The sequence below is a fragment of the Trematomus bernacchii genome, unplaced genomic scaffold (genome assembly GCF_902827165.1).
Source record: "Trematomus bernacchii unplaced genomic scaffold, fTreBer1.1, whole genome shotgun sequence".
In the NCBI taxonomy this organism is placed as follows: Eukaryota; Metazoa; Chordata; class Actinopteri; order Perciformes; family Nototheniidae; genus Trematomus; species Trematomus bernacchii.
In genome coordinates this window covers 5,378,113-5,398,347 of record NW_022987477.1, presented here as the reverse complement: position 1 = coordinate 5,398,347, position 20,235 = coordinate 5,378,113, and the positions used below count along the sequence as shown (strand labels likewise).

The 20,235-nt window shown below is 40.1% G+C and overlaps 1 protein-coding gene across 1 annotated transcript; it reads left to right on the top strand.

The window, feature by feature from the left end:
• Window positions 1–1,052: 1,052 nt before the first annotated feature.
• map7d2b (MAP7 domain containing 2b) lies at window positions 1,053–19,730 on the top strand. Its single transcript, XM_034150345.1, is given in 16 exon segments — window positions 1,053–1,356; window positions 2,310–2,390; window positions 4,849–5,009; window positions 9,389–9,542; window positions 11,447–11,536; window positions 14,201–14,266; window positions 14,489–14,604; window positions 15,431–15,504; window positions 15,632–15,840; window positions 16,688–16,826; window positions 17,542–17,722; window positions 18,282–18,386; window positions 18,477–18,540; window positions 18,953–19,097; window positions 19,453–19,539; window positions 19,541–19,730. Coding segments are annotated over 16 exon segments (1,899 nt in total). The 5' UTR covers window positions 1,053–1,319.
• The last annotated feature ends 505 nt before the right edge of the window (window positions 19,731–20,235 follow it).

Sequence of the window (20,235 nt, the reverse complement as noted above, 5' to 3'; positions counted from 1 at the left end):
TTTGAGCACCAGGAAAAGCGCTATATAAATCAAATATATTATTATTATATTTGATGCTAGTTCCTAATAATGCATGACTTTCTTGTAACAGTATTTCTACATTATGATAGCTACTTTCACTCGACATTTAAGACCTAAAAGTGATTCAACTAAAGCTTCTGAATACTTCTTCCCTTACTGCTTGCAATTGTTGCCATTTCTAATGCATTTGAATACATTTTAATGAACAGGTTTGTTTCTTTGTTAACACAGCAAATATCTTTTTATGCAATCTACACTCAACCATGTGGGTGCATTTGTATTTAGCAGTATGCACATGCTCAAATAAGCGGTCATGATTGTTTTCATGCTGGTTTCCAATAAAATACTTAGTGTAGTTATTAATAGTATTGTGGCAGTATGAGCACGAGTGACCCATATTGCACGCCTGCCTCAGAATTACGTCACTGCGCCGCTGGGGCTTGGTTGTGCCTGGCACGTGTGCTTTGGCACGGGCCAAAGAAGCGGCGCCAAATCAAGGCACGTGAGAGTGCATACACAATTATTAATATATTTTGTAATTGAAATGTATTTTTGACATTCTATTTGCTTAAAATGTGCCATTATAGGATGAGAAATCAACAAAGTAAACATACAAAAATAATATGAACATTTATAGAGTTAATAAAAAGGTTTGCATTGTATTTTACTACTTTGACTGGCTATTATTTATTATTCCGACAGGCAACAAAAGTCTAACGCCGAAGGTTGCTAAGCAACATGTGAACAGCGTCAGCAGTGTTTTTTTTGTTCTTATTCTTTTGGCGCATTCAATTGTAAATTGGCCAATTTTTTGTGATGCGGTTTGCAGGTTCGTTCTGACAGACTGGTGATCCGACCAAACAACAAGTATATTTATTTTAAATGTATACGAAATAAACAATTTTTTGTGTTGTTAAAAGAAAGAGAGACATTTTACCTCCAGTTATTAATAATATTTCTTTTTTTTGTCGAAGGTCATTTGTTGAAGGTAGGAAGAAAGTAGACCCCACGGTTTCTTTTCCGCCAACCAACCTTTATGTTGGCCACAGTATTGACACTTAAACGTGTTTAAACGACCTTAACCGTAGCTACACTATGACAAGTGCCATTTAAGCTAGCTCGGAGGCATACGGTTCTCCCCCTCCCCTCTCCGTCTCTCTTACCCGCTCCCCATCATATTTTCCTCCGTATTCTTTTCCCTGAGTCATTGTGTTTCTCCGGCGGTCTCCTGTGAGTGTTTCTCCGGCTCTCTGTCTCCTATCAGGTCCCTCTGATGAAAACACTCGACGACATTTGACATGACTGAAGTGGCTTCTAGCTGCCCTGAGATGACAGGTGAGGGATAACATTCTGTAATTGATATTTTATATTTATTTCATTTACATAGACTGTCAAGGGATGGGTGCAAAATGTACTTGTACACGCATTCACACCCTAGCAGTTCTTGATAGGGCTGGATTCATGTAGATGTATAGGCTATGCAGCAATGTTCACCACAGTTTGAGGCTCCTTAAAGAATAACGTCATCACTAAAATTAGATTTTTTGTGCTATGCATCAAGATATGTATTTATTATTTTATGGAGATCATTATATTTGCATCCTAGATGTTTAAATATTAGCATTAATCAGTCATTGGTACTGCAGTGAAACATTGTATTTGCAGTATTTTACATGCCAACATATATACCCAATAGCTGCATTTGATACAGTATAAAGTATAATTTCTGACTAATATCAGAATAAGTGATGTTGATCCACGTTTTACAATATACAGTTTATTTTTAATTATACTTTCTGATTCAAACAACAGACTGACTGCTAAATGTTCTTTCAGATGTTCCTTAAATCAGCCATGTTCCCTCAATAATGCAGCAGCTTATTTCCAGCCTCATATCGTCTTCAAAAACATGTGATGCAGCTGATTTATTTTGCATGTGATGTAATTTTGAGTGAAGATCAAACAATAAGAATTTAGCTTTAGATGTGAACGTATTTGCATATCTATAAATAACAGCTTGTGTGTTGGGAGGTCGTCCCTTGGGTGTTTGTGTACGTTTGCACAGACGCTTTTATGACAGCTTTAGGAATAAAAACATAACAGGAAGAAGGCTGAGGGTGACACACAGGGGTCCTGCACTGTCATCAAACATGAGATTTATTACATTTAGAGGCTATTGATAGATGCAGGAGTCACGTTCACTGCCCCAGCTTTACATTTTTAGCAGCATTTAGCTCTCGGGCAGCGTAGCATGAATCATGTGTGACTGTTTTCTCTTAAAAACACAGCGCTGGCCCCTCCTCCTGCACCGCTGACCACCAGCAGGAATGCATCTCCTGCTCGGTCCCCATCCAGTCACAGCCCTACAGGTAAACTTATCATCAAACCTCTAATCACATTAAATCGTTTTGTGGGGGAAACTTCTGAAGCAATTGGAAACAGGACTCAGAGAGGCACGAGGAGAGCTGGAGCTTTGATGGCAAACACTGGTGGTTTATTACGAGTTACGGCCGGAGAATTGACAAAACAAGTGGTGTGTCACAAGTTGACACAGCGGTTGCCAAACCAATTCTGAAGAACTCTTCTGTAGCTCGAGGTTTTAACTAGTTCGGAGTGTAATAATCAACATTCTTCATCAGTGAGACTAAACAATTATGGACCCTGAATCTAACTAGAGCTCTCGTCCATAGGAAAGAATGTGCGTCAGGGAACCTACGTCCCTGAACAGTAAACTACCTCATGGCGGCTTGTGCTCTGTCATAGACTGGCAACAACAATGCGCCCAAGCTGCTCCTCCTTAAGAGAGATAGCAGCAATGCCCAAGGCCGTAGACCTATGCCATAGGAAAGGAGACAAGTGAGAGGAGAAAATGATGAACTCTGTCGAAGGTTGAATACCTAAGCAAATTATTCCCTAACACGTTTGATATACGTCTTCATAACCCAGGACAGGACACATCTTAAAATAGTACAGAATCAAGATGGGAAAAAAAACACAGTAGACACAAGTAGAAATGCTGCAAGTGCTCTGGATCCACCTCTAATTATCTTATTTAATAGTTATAATCTTATGATGTGGGTTTTATCACACTAATATAATTACTTTAATGAATAATGTTAATGTACCAGTTGTCTGACAGAACAATGATACACTATGAAACACCTGATATAAGATTAAAGATACTTGCACTTTACATTACATTACATTGCATTTAGCTGACACTTTAATCCAAAGCGACTTACAATAAGTGCATTCGACCAAGAAGATACAAACAGAATCATATAAGTACATCAGGTTTCATAGAGCCAAAACATTTCAAGTGTTACTCAACTGCCTTTAGATAAGCCAGTCCTTTGTTAGTATATAAGTGCTTTGTTAGTATATAAGTGCTTTGTTAGTATATAAGTGCTTAGTTAGTATATAAGTGCTTAGTTTGTATACAAGTGCTTAGTTAGTATACAAGTGCTTTGTTAGCCATTTTATTGCTCGAAGTGGAGTCGAAAGAGATGAGTTTTCAGTCTGCGCCGGAAAATGTGTAAGCTTTCTGCTGTCCTGATGTCAATGGGGAGCTCATTCCACCATTTTGGAGCCAGGATAGCAAACCAACGTGTTTTTGCTGATGGGAACTTGGGTCCCCCTCGCAGTGAGGGTGCAGCGAGCTGTTTGGCTGATGCAGAGCGGAGTGCACGTGCTGGGGTGTATGGTTTAACCATGTCCTGGATGTAGGAAGGGCCAGATCCATTTACTTGATTATTTACACTAATATTATACTTTTTTTACTCAACTTCATTAGTCGGACAGCTTAAGTTACTTTTCAGATTACAGTTTTTTACCACCTTCTGTCCAGTGAACATCATGTCTTTCCAGATGTGTTGAATATATGTCATAACGTGCGACCATCCAAAGAATAGCTCAGTGGAAATATTACATTTCAAGTCCTACAGGTAAATATGTGCTTAAGAAAAACTAAATTAGTATCAGCACTAAATTGCACTCATGGTCAGCATGGCCCCTAGGCATGTCTTAAAAAGTCGAAAAATATTTGTACTCCAGACCATTCATATTCATTTAATGTTGAAGCTGCAACAGTGCCCGTAGCTAACTCTGTCAACTGGTGTGTGCTAATTTAATTGAATATTTGCTCAAGAATATGCACCAGTAAATCACAATACTGACATAATAAAAGCCTTAAGGCGTGTCCTGATTTAGCACATAATCATTTTCTTTCATGACTTGTGATTTATATTCTTCAGAATGCAAAATATGCATATGTAACAGTGTCAAATATATTTCTGACTGTTTACATCCCCACACTGTTTAACCCAGGGAACAAGAGAAATAATAAGTGAAAAAAATGCTCTTTATAATTTGTATTTCAACTATATTCAGACTGAAGTATTTCCCATTAAGATCCAGAATCTCTTTTACAAGGTAGTCTTTGCCAAGACTGCAGCAATACACAAAGAACATGAAATCCACCTCACCTTGTAATTAAGTTGCCCTTACATTATTTCTACTTCTATTTTTTCGTTCTTTTATAAAAGCAATATACCTTCTAAACTAAAACCCATATTTTCCTGCCTTATTACATATTACATTATATGACCTATAATCTTTCATTTGCAGCAACTTTTCCGATTTCAATAATCAAATCCTAAAAAGTAGGTGTTCCGAATGCTTTCTTCATAACTTAATACCTTCAATCTTTGTCAACATCTAAAACCAGTAGAACATCTCCCCAAACAACCTAATATTCACCAGTGCCTACAACATAATGCTGATGTGTGAGTAAATGTTCTACCCCCCCTCTGGTTTCTGTGTGTTCAGAGGGGTCCGAGGGGCTGCCGGATAAGAGCCGGCGTGCTCAGCAGCAGCTGGAGCGCAGCACCGAGGAGCGAGGGAGGAAGATGGAGGTGCAGAAGAGGAAGGAGCAGCAGCGCCGGACCGCAGCCGGGGAGAAGAGACGGCAGCAGCAAGAGGCAGAGAAGGTCAGAGGTCACCGCACACTAATGGCGCGTGATGCCCTAAAGGAACATAGCTTAAAATACTGTCATTCAAATAATGGTTCATGAATTAATAAACTAGAAACAATAAACGTGAAAGCAGAAGCATTTTAAAACGCAGTGTGTATGAAGTAAACAAGACAGAAAACTAGGATCTGATTGGTTGCTAGATTTGGTACTTTTCCATTTTCAGTGACTAACATCAAAGCAGTCACAATACATTGAGACCAAGCACCAAAATCCTATATAACTCTTTTTTTGACATGTTTACTTGCTAAATTTGTAATTCAAATGAACTCAATCTGACTAAATCCAACTAATAATTAATATTTGTTTTATCTTATACTTCTAAAATGTGTTTTATATAATGTCTTAAACACCTTTTGTTCATTTTAATCCCAAAAGGTATGAATTTATTGTTAAAATAAATATTATACTCCTCCAATAACTTTATGATATCTCATACATGATATAAAAAGACACAAATGCAGCTGAAGCCACCTCTACATTGCTATGCTTTACTTCTCATCTTACTCTCATCACTCTGTTGTTCACACGTTTGTTATCACATGATCAAAAAAGCGTGTTTTCCCCCAATCATCGCTCTCTCTTTCTCCCGTTTTCTTTTTCTCTCTCTGAGCTCTGACGTGAAATTAATCGTGTCGATCCATAACCCAGTCAGTGTGTTTCCAGCTGTTGTTGGGCTGAACAGGACTTTAAGGGAATAGCAAGTAATTAATGCAGCTGTTCTAATGGCTTTCTGTCAGCTGACCAATTGTGTGCATTCAACTGAAACATGAAAAGTTAAGCTGGTTTTCTGCTCAGACTTAAAGCCACAGAGCCCAGACACTGGATTAAACACCCTTTACACCCACAACCAATACAGACAAGATGTACTATAAGTAGTTATGTGCATAAAACGGATGAAATGTTTTATAATCTTTAGGTCAAAATAGAATATATATACTTTTTCTGCTGCTCATAAAGACAGGAAACAGCAACACAAAAAGCTGAAAAATATTTTGTAAAACAAGAACAGAAAGACTTATATTACACATTAAAATAGTTCATGTTAATATCTGTGGCTTCAATTGTCTACTTCTTAGATAAATCTTCTAAAATATGTTGTCTTAATTGTGTTAAATATGTGTTAATTGTCAGAGGATTTCTATAACAGCTCCCTGGCTGAATGGAGGATGGAAGCTATTCTTATTATACCTCTAGCTTCTGAATTCTTTCTGTAAAAAACACAGGTGAAGGACTTTTGGCAAGCTATTTTAATTGCTATTTGCTATATAAGCGTATAGGGGTGAGGAAAACGTGAGAAAATTGCGATAAGAGATGATTTTTCAGTTCATGTTTAGGGATTTTTTCTAATAGAATAGCGAAGAAGCCTGAAACATGCATCATCTCCCAACATGAGTCATCATGAGTGGGCATCACTTGGCTGAGAACCATTGACATGTTGGTATTATAATCCTTTTCAGGGTTAAACATATATCCTCTGCTGTGTTTTCTGTTATAATCCTTTAGAATATGAATTATGAATGGCTTTTGAAACGCAGCACACCAAGGGTTAACAAGCCCCCCCGCTGAGTGACAGGCTGATCCAGAGAGAGTTCACCATTCACCGCTCAGAGAGAGGTGGGGTCGCAGCCTCTATTGATTTAAAAAGCTCTGTTTGCATGCTAACAGCCCCCTCCCCCTTCCCTCATATGCATAAATTAATGACATAATGATTGGTCAGCCTCATGGGGAAATGACATCACCGGCAGCGTATCATGTGCCGGTTACTGGAAGAGATATTCGATGCTCGCTGTGCTCTGACAAGCACATATTTCACACCGGAAAGGGAAATAAATCTCACCATCAGGCTGGTTCAATGAGGAAAACATAGATTTCAGAAAATGGCAGGGCGGAAAAATATCAGAAGATTTGTACCTGTATGTGCCATCTTTTGAAGAGGACTCTAAAACAAAGAAACACACAGAGGAATGAAGATGTTAGTTTACTCTAAAATGACAAAGAAAGCAGTAGATACTCACCTCTGAGAAGCTGGAACTAACAAATGCTTGACATTTCTTTATGTTAAATTACTAAAACAATTTCTGTTATCAAAATAGTTGCTAATTTCTTAGATGAATTTACTAATCATTCGAGCTCTAGATTGTAGTTTTGTGATAATTATCGCCCAAAATAGATTGATTTACAGAAGCTTTTTCTAATTTAAAACCTTTTTTATAATTTTTTTATTTTATATTGGAGTTTAGAAATGTAAACAACTTGTGCCTCAGTGAAGGATCATTTTTCAAACAGTCAGCTCCTTTAAGTTGTTCATATTCAGGTTTTCGGCAATTTAGATGGTATTTGCTGTGAGGATTATTTGATTGATTGATAGCTTTTTGGCTAAATCTTAACGCGTGAAGGTGTCCGAAAGCTCTCCGTTTGTACCTGTAATTCATGTGCTAGTGTGTCAGGCTTTCAATCTTTGCACGTAGGGTTATAAAACAGTCTGACAGGTCACCTCTGTGACCACATAAGGATTTCACTTTGCCACATTTTAATAAATGAATATTAACTTGATGCTGCAGTGCCCTTTATAAATAAGATAGCCAACAAGTAAATACTTCAAAGTCTGCATTGAAATGTATCATTTTCTGCAGAGAAATTGTAAATGGTTTAGTCTTCTTTGTTCTTTAATTTAATTTAATTTCAAACCTTTATTTAAGCAGGTGAATCGCATTGAGATCATCGATCTCTTTTTCAAGGGAGACCTGCTGCAAGTAGGTTCCACATGAAGACAGGAAAACATGAAACAACAGACAAACTAAAAGGACATCATACAACATAGATACAGGGATTTACAATGTACATACCTAAGGACATTTACAGGTACCAACAGTATCACATTGCATAGCAACTATATCTAAGGTATATCTCTTTTCCACTCCCACCCCCCTTCATCTCTCATCTGCTGTCTCTTTTTAATTCCCCCTTCTTGCCTCTACCCCCCCCCCCCCCTCCCGTCGTCCTCCTGCAGTTTGTGCGTGACTCTGCATGCACCTTCAGCAAACCCCTTTGTGCTGCTGAGGTGGGGCATTTCCATCCTTAAATATACACATGGCATGTTTCAGCTTTAAACTCTGCAGTTCAAGTTCTTATATATAAAACTGCTGTCTGCTTTCTTCTGACATTCATCTTATTGGGCTTTTTGTTCATTGTGCATACACAGAACATTATCCACAAACTCCTATCCTCGATAACAAATCATTTTCCTTATAAAGCGACACTTAGCCAAGATAATTGTATTAAATATAAATGAGCAAGTATCTATAGATAAGAGGACATTTAAAGAAAGCAAATACTGATAAACCTTGTGTGCACAAAATCCATTATATATAGGAATATTTAAATGAGAATCTGCTTTCTGACGCTGCCACATTTATGGCAATAAAAAATTGTAAATAGAAAAAGCAGGAAGCGAAAGAGAGAAAAATACAAATATATTAGTCAAAGAGCCATTTATTAAACAATTAAACCCTGAATTATATTATATTCTACATTCAAGCCACACCCTACTCATTTCCTCTTCAATATTAATATGCCAAGAGGAAAAAGAACAGATTAGTGCAGTGTACACAAAAGAATATGTAAAACTCTACAGGGAAACATTTATTATTCCTCACTTAGATGGAAAAGAACAATTCGTTTGCACAATATCCTATGTTGTATTGAATATAATGTGTTGTTTTGCTATGATTTGTATGTGTTTTATCAATTACCTGTACATTTAAAACAATGATACTGTGTATAGAGACAAGCAGGTGAAGGTAGAAAGAGTGATGGAGATAAAAAACCAGTATTCCCATTGTGCATGTGTGTGTGTGGAGGCATGGTCCCCTGTGTGTGTGTGTATTAATGCACGTACGTGGGGGGTGGTGACGGGTTGCAATTTCCTCTCCTCCTGTCTGACTAAACTGCTCTTTGAAATAGAGGGAGGGAGATCGAGGTAGAGAAAGAGAGAGAGAGAGAGAAAGGGAGAGGGTGGGGTGAAACATTGGGAGGTAGGGAGGGAGTCAGTGTTACCTAGAGGGGGAGGCAGACACAGAGAGAGAGAGAGAGAGAGAGAGAGGGAGCCGAGCTGCTGTATTATGTATCACTGAGTGTGAGGCGAGCCAGCGATCGAGCGCCGGTGACCGCCAGAGAAACGCTCGAGTGTGCAGAGGACGGAGGGGCGAGGTTCGCTGTTCTACACGGTTACCATGGCGCAGCTGTCTCCGTGCGCATCACCCGGCAACCGTCGCCGCAGTGATGGCTCAGTGAGAGAATGTCTGTTCTTCCCCATTTCTGAACGCAACGAGCAGGAGAGGCTGGAGGCCCTGGTGCGCCGGAGAGCTGGAGGCTCAGAGAGACGAGGAGGAGGAGGAGCAGGAGGAGGAGGAGGAGGAGGAGGGGGGGACCAACTGGATAACAGGCCTAAACGCTGGACGTGGGGAGGACCCCCTGATGGAGTGGATGGTGAGTACGATGGAGGGGTGAGGAGGGGGCTTTTGTTGACGAGTGATGATGTCAGTGTGGTTTTGGTTGGTTTGCGATGTAGAACAGGAGAGAGCACACGGGCGGATACTGATGGGGGCCGGGGGGGGGAGAGGTGTTTAAGGGGGGGATGGTGGGATGAAAGGGTGGGGACGACAAAGCGGAGGCTGTGGGTGAGGTGATGGAGGTGGAGGAAGGAGAAGGCCAGTGCATGGAAAAGGGTGTGGAGGCTGCAGTGCAGGAGCTGCTCCTCGCTTTGTCTCCAAACACCATCAGGGTTAGAGAGGCGGTGTGTGTGTGTTTACCTTCAGACATACTGACGCTGGGGTTTTGTGCGACAGGTGTGTGTTTGTATGTGTGTGTGTTGTTTAATTTCCAAGCTGGGAGGCAGCTCCAATTCCCAGAAGAGTTACACCTCTAACCTTGAATTCACCAAGGCCGCTGACATAAACACAGACAAAGTGCGACACAAGGCCAGCGTCCATGTCTCAGTTTATCTTCCGTATCACATCGTCCTTTTCGAGACGTCTCACTGAGGAGCCAGAGGGCCACCAGCTAGGCCTTACATCCTGCGGTGCATTCATAACGCCATCTATTATTGAGCCATCAGTCGTCCTGGCACTGACCTGGGATGAGGGTCCTGGTTTGGACGGGGCCCAGCTGACAGGCAGTCAGGCTGCTCTGGGATCAGTCGGTCTGCAGAACGCTCACTGCAGCAGAAACAGCAGCATCTCATCTTACAGCGCCACTCAATTTAAAGGACAGGGACTCACTAAAGTGTGTGTCTGTGTGTGTGTGTGCTGCATACCTTTCTCCTAGCTGGTCCACTTAAAAATCTGATAAAAGCTGCATTTGCTCGTTTTATGTCGATGGCGACACTCTGAACATGGGATACCTTTCAACTGACCTATTCGTGTTCACATGCTTTATGTTCTGGAAAATTGAAAGAAATATGGAGCCAATTGATCGGCCAATAATAAGCTATAAATCAAGCGGCTATAATAGGCTCCTTCAGCATGTTGCTAATGCACACAGGAAACATGCTGAGCAGCCAAACACTGTTCAAACCACAGAAAGGATTTTAAAATCTAGTGGAGATCCCAGAGTTTTGCAAGGATGAAAATCTGTCAGAATGAACTTCAGAGCTCAAACACTGAACATATGTTGTCAGGAAGTGTGAAATAATATGCAGAATACATGAATGTTTTTAGGGACTTAAGTTGGGTGGTGTTATTTAAATTGATGATCCTCTGGGTTCCCAAGTTTATCAAGATGTTTGTAAATATGTTAAAGCCTAGATAACTCACTTTTGTATTGCTGTTACTGTTCATGTTATAATAAAATGCAGCGGTGTGTTTTATTTGCTGTCAGAGAAACAATAAGAGAGCGATAAAGCTAAGCCGGTATCAGTGTAGCGATTGTGCGGAAAATAGGTATTGAAACGGTTTATAATATTCAGAATCAATATTTCTTGACAACACTAGATCCCAAAGGATGAATCCTAATGATTTTGGTGATCCTTTTATTTATCCTCTAGCATCATCATGGTTTAGAGAGAATGTCTCCACAGCTGTTTGGACACAATGTGGTGCAGACATTCATGGTTTGTGCAGACATAATCTTTTTAACAGTTTTTGTATGACTTAATTGACCAAAACTATCTCACAGGCTAATTTTGAATGTGCTTTATTGCCTGGTTGCATTTTGAATCTTTTTGACTTGATCATTTCGGCATTAAGAGGTATGTCAACCCCCTGCCTTAAGTCTTGTGTGGATCAAGTTGTTTGTTCACTGTTTATGTCAGTGTGTTTGTCTAGCTTGTGGACAAGAGTGTGTGTATGTGTGTAATGCTTTGCTCTCTCCGCTGTGCTTAACCTGCTGCCCAGGTAACCCTAAGACCCCGCCCTGCAATGCCATTGGCTCCACTCAGCCCAATGAGCTTCCTGCTGCATCCAACGCCAACCAATCCCGTAACGGTACAGATCACATGACTCTGTGTGTGCTACGCTCATACCGCCCCCCCCCCCCCCGCACCGCACCGCCACCACCGAGATCCTGCTGTCCCTCCTGCAGCTGTCCCTCTGTCTGCATGTGTGGTGTGTGTGGACGTGTGTGTACCGCCGCATCGGCTGTTTACCGTCTGCAGTGTGTTTATGGCGTGTGTGTACTGTGTCTGCAGTGTTGCTTGTAAAATCTTCTTATTTCTCAATTAAGAGGCAGAGTCCCTACCATTAAGGGAGTCCACTATAGGACCTTATTTTGGAAAGAAAATGTTTTGAAGTCAACAGCGTGAGATCAATCTTTTATCGATCCTGTTTGAATTAGGGCATGAACTACTGTACATATATGATGTTTGCTAATTTGAAAGATAATTTCGTCACAGTTTGTTGTGGTTTGACGTAGTCCAATTTAGTTTGTGTGAAACTGCTCAGTAAACATCCTCTGAGGTCTTGCACAATCTATGTCACCAACAATCGCTAGCTAGCTAACTTATTATATTCCATGCACAAATGGGATGTTACATTACCTGATTTGTTTGGGCGAGTCTTTCTAATTAACGTATTAGTCAACAACTGCTCCTTTCTTGACTTGCAAATGTGTCTTTTAAATTGACAAACATCATGTGTTATTCATGGGAAGATTCAAACAAGGTCAACCCATTTTTTCTCTGTCACTGTTGACTGCAGTGCATATATTTTCCAAAATAGTATTATTATTAAATAATTTCTCAATTTGGGATGAATAAAGTATCTATCTATATATTAAGGTCCCATTGGAGGAACGTCGCCTCACATACACATTCCATATCATACATAAACATCTTTGCACAAAGATGTAGCAAAATAATTATCTGGGTAACTATAGTTTGCACTGGTATCTCCTTCAAAATCTCAACTAGAGATTGTTTTTATTTGCAGAAGTACTTTGGTTGTATCTGGTTGCAGAAAAATCTCTTAAATCACACAAAAATGAATCTTTTGCTGAATAAATACAGTGACACTGACATTTATTTCAAACAGACAGTGTATAGTTAGATAGGAATTTGAGACAATATTAAATATATTTACTAAACACAAACTCAATGTGACTGTGAGTGTGTAACAGAGAGAGAAACATCATCATTTCAGTTTATCATTTTCATCATCGGTTCGTTCAGTAGAGACCCCCTACACACAAACAAGCACACAGACCCCCACCCTTATCACAACAAAGGGCTGCTCCACTTCCTGTCTTCCTGGCCCAGGGCTGTGTTTAGTGATGCATATATATCATTCTTAGCAGGGAACCCAGACTATAAAACACACACACACACACACACACACACACACACTCTCACTCTCACCGTACATCATTCCAGACATTTACCCTGCAGCAATCTGGGAAACGTATTAGACCCCACCTACCACCCACATCATATTAGAACACACACACATACACATACACATACACACACACACACACACACACACACACACACACACACACACACACACACACACACACACACACACACACACACACACACACACACACACACACACACACACACACACACATTCACACACACCCTGTTACAGAAGCAGCCCTTTTGCTGAACCGCTGCATTTTTGCCGCAAACCTGCAGGGTATTTTAGAAAAATCTGGAAATAGTCTCAGTGTCTGTAAATTGAAGGGCAATGCCTTAAATCTAGAGTATTTGTAATGTAACAGCGGGCAACTCCTTTGTCTGATTGTCAGATTGTATAGAAGTCTATGAGAAAATGACCCTACCTCTTACTTGATTTATTACCTAAATTAACATGATTCTAATGATTGTATAGTCTTAATCTCTAGATTCAAGTCCTCTTCAATACAGCATGATGTTCATTTAGTAAACTATGGTACTATTTATAGTAAAAAAAGACAATAAAACAGCTTGTATTTAAGGGCGTGGCTCCCTTGCATCAAGATGGTGACATCTCAAGTTGGCTTGACATAAAAACGTATACTTCTTATATTTTGGCGCCCAAAGTCAACATCTCTAACTCTCGATTGTTATCTTGTTTTTTCTATTTGTGTATATATAAATTAAAACGCTCCTGCATCAAATGATGGATTTTCTCATTAAAATCTCCACCAGAAAGCACATTAAACGAATACAGTACTGAAACTATTCCTGTTAATAGTAACAAACCAAGTTACTCTGAATAATATCACAAATTGTAAAACTATCAACCTTCAAAAATCACATTATAATCCTACTCTTGTGATTCACAGTAATCTGGTTACCTTGTGCATGTTGATGTTGTCATGGTGCCTTCACAAGCTATAGGAAATATTTTATTGGACTGCAATGGCAGCCTCTGTATCATCAGCCTCCATTTCATGATGAAGCAGGTTGCTCTGGTTTCTGCTGCTTCATTTCACATCACCAAGGTTAATTTATTCTCCTGCCTGCATGGTTTATCGATCAGCAGGATTATTTTCTGTGTGAGGCAGCAGTTTTGTGTTTGTCGTGTGATGGGTGTTTGTTTTTCGGGACCTTTTATTGAACGTGACATCTACATCCTCCTTCGATACAGCCCCAGCAGGCAGTGCTCTGATTCTCTGTCATGTGTGTCTGTGAGTAATTTGTGTCGGTGACTTCCTGTCTCCAGCAGGGATGGATCAGATCATCAACAAACAGCTCTCCAACTCTTCAGCTGCCCTCCATTCACCAGAGAGAGGTAAGAAAGAGCGTTACAAAACATGCAATAAAAACATATCCTAGTGATTATCTGATAGAATTGATCAAAAGGAGAATTACCACACACACACACATGAATATTTTGCTCAAGTGTGTCATCGTCACTCAATTGGAGTTTCTGATTTTCTGTATTTATCGTCATGGTCTGTATGCATTTGTGCGTTTTTGTGTTTTGCATGTGTGTTGGTTCGTGATGCATTAGTGTCTTTTGTGTCTCATCGACTAGCTTCCCCAAACAACCACAGACCGCACAGAAGTTCCTCCAACCGCAGGAGCATCGCTGGACTGCCTGAAGAGACCAAAGCCAAAACACCCACGGTCAGCCATCACACACACACACACACAAATAGAACTAGACACACACAGCATCATTAACAGTGAGCTGTTCAAGACTCAAAGGCCACATTAGCAAGTCTTATGACATTTTGTTTTGTTGTGGTCATGCTTGCATCTTGCAGATAAATACACACACACACACACACACACACACACACACACACACACACACACACACACACACACACACACAGATGCTTAATCAGTAGATTCAGGTTCCTACTATGTGTACATTAATGTCAATATCTGTAGAATTACTGTAAAGACATGTATGTGAGGGTGACTTGTTGGAAGGGTTGCTATTGTTTCTTCAAAATAAGATTACATTTCCCACTAACCTTGCTGGTTTTTGAAAGAAGATACTACTGATGTGGTCAAATGTTTTCTTGTATATATCTAGATAGATTCTGTCTGTTCTGTTGTATCGAATACAATCAATTGTTCAGCTTCCCTCATCAAGTTTTGTGTCGCATAAGCAATGCAGCAGAATTCTGTCCTGATTTGACCGAGTGGCTCTTAACGTGAAATGCAAAGTAAAGAGCTGAATCTCTGAATCAAGCCTCAGAAGTGCACCAAAGTCAGAATAATTTACATGCTATGGTTGCAGCTCAGTATTTTACAGAAGGATGTTTCAAGTGTCAAAAGCAGGTGAAAAGTTGATTTATAGAAACATCAACAGAAAACATTGTGACCATTGTTGCGTTATAAGATTACTTTTTGCAGATGTTATTATTTTTTAGATTTGAGGGACACTGGCACACAATTGAATACCTGTTTATAATCTAATTGTCATTTTGGTGACTTGCAGGGGGATAATTCAAACATTCCCAACCGCAGTTCTTCTTTCAGGGCCAACAGCAAGGGCCCCGCTACACCGAAACGGTAAGACACACACACACACACACACACACACACACACACACACACACACACACACACACACACACACACACACACACACACACCGATCACAGTCCAGGTGACCTAACGTGGTTGTGCTGGTTTTCAGGGTGAGGTCCAACAGGAGTCGCGCCCAGTCTCCCTGCTCCCCCGGCCAGTACCCCCCCTCCCCGCTCCGGCAGAGGGCCACCACCCCCGGCACCGATGACAGGGGTCACATTGAGGGGAAGGGTCACACCACCCTGGAGAGGAAATCGAACAAATCTGAAACTTCTGAGAAAAGGATCCCTAAATCCACCAGCAAAGAACTGAACGCAGGTAACGGAGCAGGGAGTGTGTTGGTGAATGTTTGGAAATGAGTTCACCCACCTGGAAGAAATTCAGCTGCATTTACTCAGACACCTTTTTATAGGGAATGAATAAATATCTCAAGACAGCATCAAGTCAATGTGCTGCTCACATAATAAAACCTTGACATTTGAATTAAGGTTTGCCCCGTTATCACCCAGCTCTCCAGGGAAAGAGGAAGCAACATTTAAGAAATTGGATTTCATAAAGTTAAATAATTGTTTCAAGGGACTTACATTACCAATATATGAACTCAAAAAGAGGTCAATTAGAAAAGAAAAGGGCTCAAATCAAAAATGATAAACTAAAGAAGACTCCTCCATTAAACTTAAACCTGATCTGACCTGACCTAAAAACAGTCAAAACATACAAATAAAAAAACAACATTATGAACCCTAGAGTATACAAATTGTTTTCATAAATTAAGAAAGTTACAAAGTTTCTATGATTCCATTAAAAATCAAACTGTTTTGAATTGAAAAATGTGTTCCTATAACAAAAGGAGAATTTGTGGACAGAATGAGACACAGAATAGTTGATTATAAATTGAATATGTTTGTCTTTTTTTGTTCTCTAGGTAAAAACTACTACTTAATAAATATTCGCTCTGGTTTAAACGTCTGTCCACTGATCAATCCCAAAACAAAGGCTCTGTGTTTTGTGGGGAGCTAGATAAATACACCACTGTATCCCTGCACAACCTGCCTATATTTAACACGTTAGGTCTGATTTGCATCTTTTCCTGACTCCTGGAAGATTTGTCCAGCCCTGTTTTTTTTATGTTAAGTCATGCTGCACCATCTTTGCCTCCACACAGAGTCTCCGAGCACGCCCACGGGGCGGAGCGTTGGAGGGACGACAGACGCTGAGGAGGCGTCCCGGCTGCTGGCAGAGAGACGCCGTCTGGCCCGGATACAGAAGGAGCAGGAGGAGAAGCAGCGGCAGGAGGATGAGAGGTGGGGGTGCATTACAGCTGACACACTTGGTTTCACAAATACATGAATCAATATATGTCTTTTTTTAAATAACAAAGTAATTCCTTTTCAAATGTTTCTTTCTTTGTGATGGGAAATGTAATATCTTTGAGTTTTGGGGTATAAATCATCTTTTGATAAAGAGAATGTGAAACTCTATAGATCGATCGAGAAAATAATTGTTAGATAATCAGTAATTAGCCTAATATGCATGTTTACATGTGTATTTAGGTATGAATGTGCACTTTGCATGTATCTTAATGGATCATATTAGTTGGGCTGAAGCTGAAAAATCAAAAAATCTAAAAATAACCTGTTTAAGTAACCAACTCTTTATTATTTTAAAAACAGATACATTTTTACATATTTGTTATATATTAACATAATAAATAAATCAAAACGATTAACATATTACAAATTCCTTTTATGATTCTTGAATTTTGTGTAATTTACACAATAAAATCATTTGTGGTCTCGCTATCTGTTATAGACAGGGACCAACATAGTCTCTCATCATTTACTATTTTGCAATCAATTATTTCCGAAATAAAATCCCAGGTCTATTTCTAAGAGGTACACGTAAAAAAGTAGACCCCACGACGCAAAATGAAGTGTGTTAAAGCATAGCTACGTCGGGAAACTACGCTGACACAGAATGAAAAGGTATGTAGTCATTTGAATTGCTTTGTTCCTGCAGACTGAGGGCGGAGGAGGAGCAGAGGAGGCAGCAGGAGGAGAGAGAGAGGCAGGAGCGAGCTGCAGTGCAGGCGGAGGAGGACAGAGTGAAGCGGGAGGAGGAGAAGAGGAACAGGGAGGATGAGGAGAGACGGCAGAAGGAGCAGAGATGGAAGGACATGCAGGATCAGCTGGACAAAGAGGTCAGGGCACAATTTATTTGTTTGTGTAAATGTTATGTTCTTTTAAAAGCACCATTACTCCGTTGTGGTTTGGTGAGTGTATATTGTACTCGTACAAATAAATCGACCCGGAAACAACTAATTGAGTTTGAAACCACTCACACTGATACACCCCTGTACTGTACATTGACAACATACATAAGGGATGCCAGATTATTTTTTGTAATTAAAAAATAATGCAACATAATACAACAATGACATACAAATAAAGAACACATTGTAATTAACCTTAGTCAGAAAAAAAACTATATTCATAATAAATGAATTTGTTCATTTTCATTTAGTTTTTTAACTGTTGTGTTTTATTTTTATATACTTTTAATTGACATGTTTATATATATATATATCGACTCTTGGTAATTATTATTCCTTGTGATGAATAGAGATACAAAATTAAGGACATATCCATTGTTTATTTTGTACCATTCTTTGCATTAATGTGGTATGTGCAACTGTAACTCAGCTTTACTCTTAACTGTGAAGTACAGACAGCAAATGTGAATTATGGGATGTTTTTCAGAGGGAGGAGGCCTGCCTGCGAGCACAGAAGGAGGCAGAGAGGAAGAGGCAGGAGAGAGAGCTGCTGCACCTGCAGGAGGAGCAGGAGAGGCTGCAGAGGAAGAAGGTAGCACACATCTACACATACGATCAGTTTCATTGCAAGTAACAAGTAAAAAAACGTTAAAATAATACAAAATAAAATGTTCCATCACAGAGAATTGAGGAGATCATGAAGAGGACGAGGAAGAGTGAAGTGGAGCCTCTGTCTGGTGCTGCAGGTGAAAGAAACACAAATTACCCTCCTTTAATAATGTTACAAAACTTTAGCTGTTCCTCCAGCTTAATTAGTTTCTGTATAATTAGATAAGGTGAGTCGCTGCAGTGTGACTCAGCAGTGTTATACAGGCAGGAGAGCAGCGCCACCTGCTGGTTAAAACACCAACACAACACCAAGTATACCGCAGCATTTACTGACTTCTCTGAACTCAAAGTGTCTTTTCATTGCTGTGATATCAGCACACTAAGTTACACTTTATTGTTACTGCACATAATCTTAAAGTGTACATAATGGACAGCTTTTTATTTCCACCGAATTAGTCATTATCAACCATCTGGTTTTCTGTCAGTATTGTTTTTTTAGTGATGCTGAGCATTTTGAAAGCAACTGACCATTATATTGTGTGATGGCAGTGACTGACCTGAGGCCCGAGGCTGGGGTCCCCTCAGAGGAGGACGCCCCAACTCCAGCTGAGGCCCCCCTTATCATGCTGGGACCCCTGGAGAACAAGAGCTTTGTGGATGAGCTGTCTGATGGAGTCCAGTCCATGGACGTCAGGTGAGTCTTCCACCTGTCTCTGTGTCTGTGTTTTCTCAAAACTTCATGCTCAATTAAATTGTTCACAATTTCAGTAACCGTTCTAGCATCTTAAAACAGCGCTTTGAGTCGCTATATATTCACCAGGTCTGTCTCACCCATTCTTGCATCTCATTGTCGACCCATAAACTCGTCCAAACAGACAAAAGTTTCTGTTGGACGTTTGAGGTGAAGGTAGAAAAATTGCACAAGATGCATTAACACGGCAACTGCTAACTGATCTCATGTTGTCAACGAAACCTCAAAATGTCTACTGACTTTTAAAAGCTCAAATAATTATAGACTATCCTGTCTCTGTCACCATCGTGTCTTGAAGTTCTCCATCTGTCTCCATCAGTCCGGTGTCTAGGGACGAGCAGCCGAGCGTTCATGAGTTCTCCCCGCTCACAGAGGGGGGGGGACCTGATGATGGACCTGGAGGCTCACGGCCGAGCCCAGCGGCAGGGAGCGGAGACAGCCCCCTACCCTAAACTGCAGCCGGGCAGCGGGGTGGGGGACCTGAACAAGAACCTGCTGATCCAGGCGTACAGCGCCTCCTCCGAGTCCTCGCAGCTCATCCACAGCCTCGGCCCCAGCAAGCTGGACGTCCAGTAGCCAGGTACAGACCCCCCTTCAAAATCAGATACACAACCTCAACACTCTTTTTACATTCAGGTTAGTATCACACCTGTAACACTTGTTATATTATGCTAAAATCACAAAAACACTGCAAGGCACTGTCTTTTTTTCAACAATTCAAATGTAACAGGACTATCCCATTACAGTAAAGACATTTTAAATGTTATTTTTGTGTCATGTACCACTATTCAAAATACACAAACAAACTGCCATGTAGGTTATTTTATTTTTTTAACATAAAAATCTGTCTTACAATGAGAGGGCCTCTCACGAAGGTAACATTATTGGAATTGTAGAAATCAGAAATGTTTAAAATATTTTTTTTTATATTACAAATTATACTAATAATAAGTAGAATAGAATGTTCATTATTCTCTCTTTTTATTTTTGTTTTTCTCATTAAACTTTATCTACCTTGCCATTATTGATAATTCTCACTTCTCTTTCTTAATATGTCCCGCCTCAGGACCTTCTCAGGAGC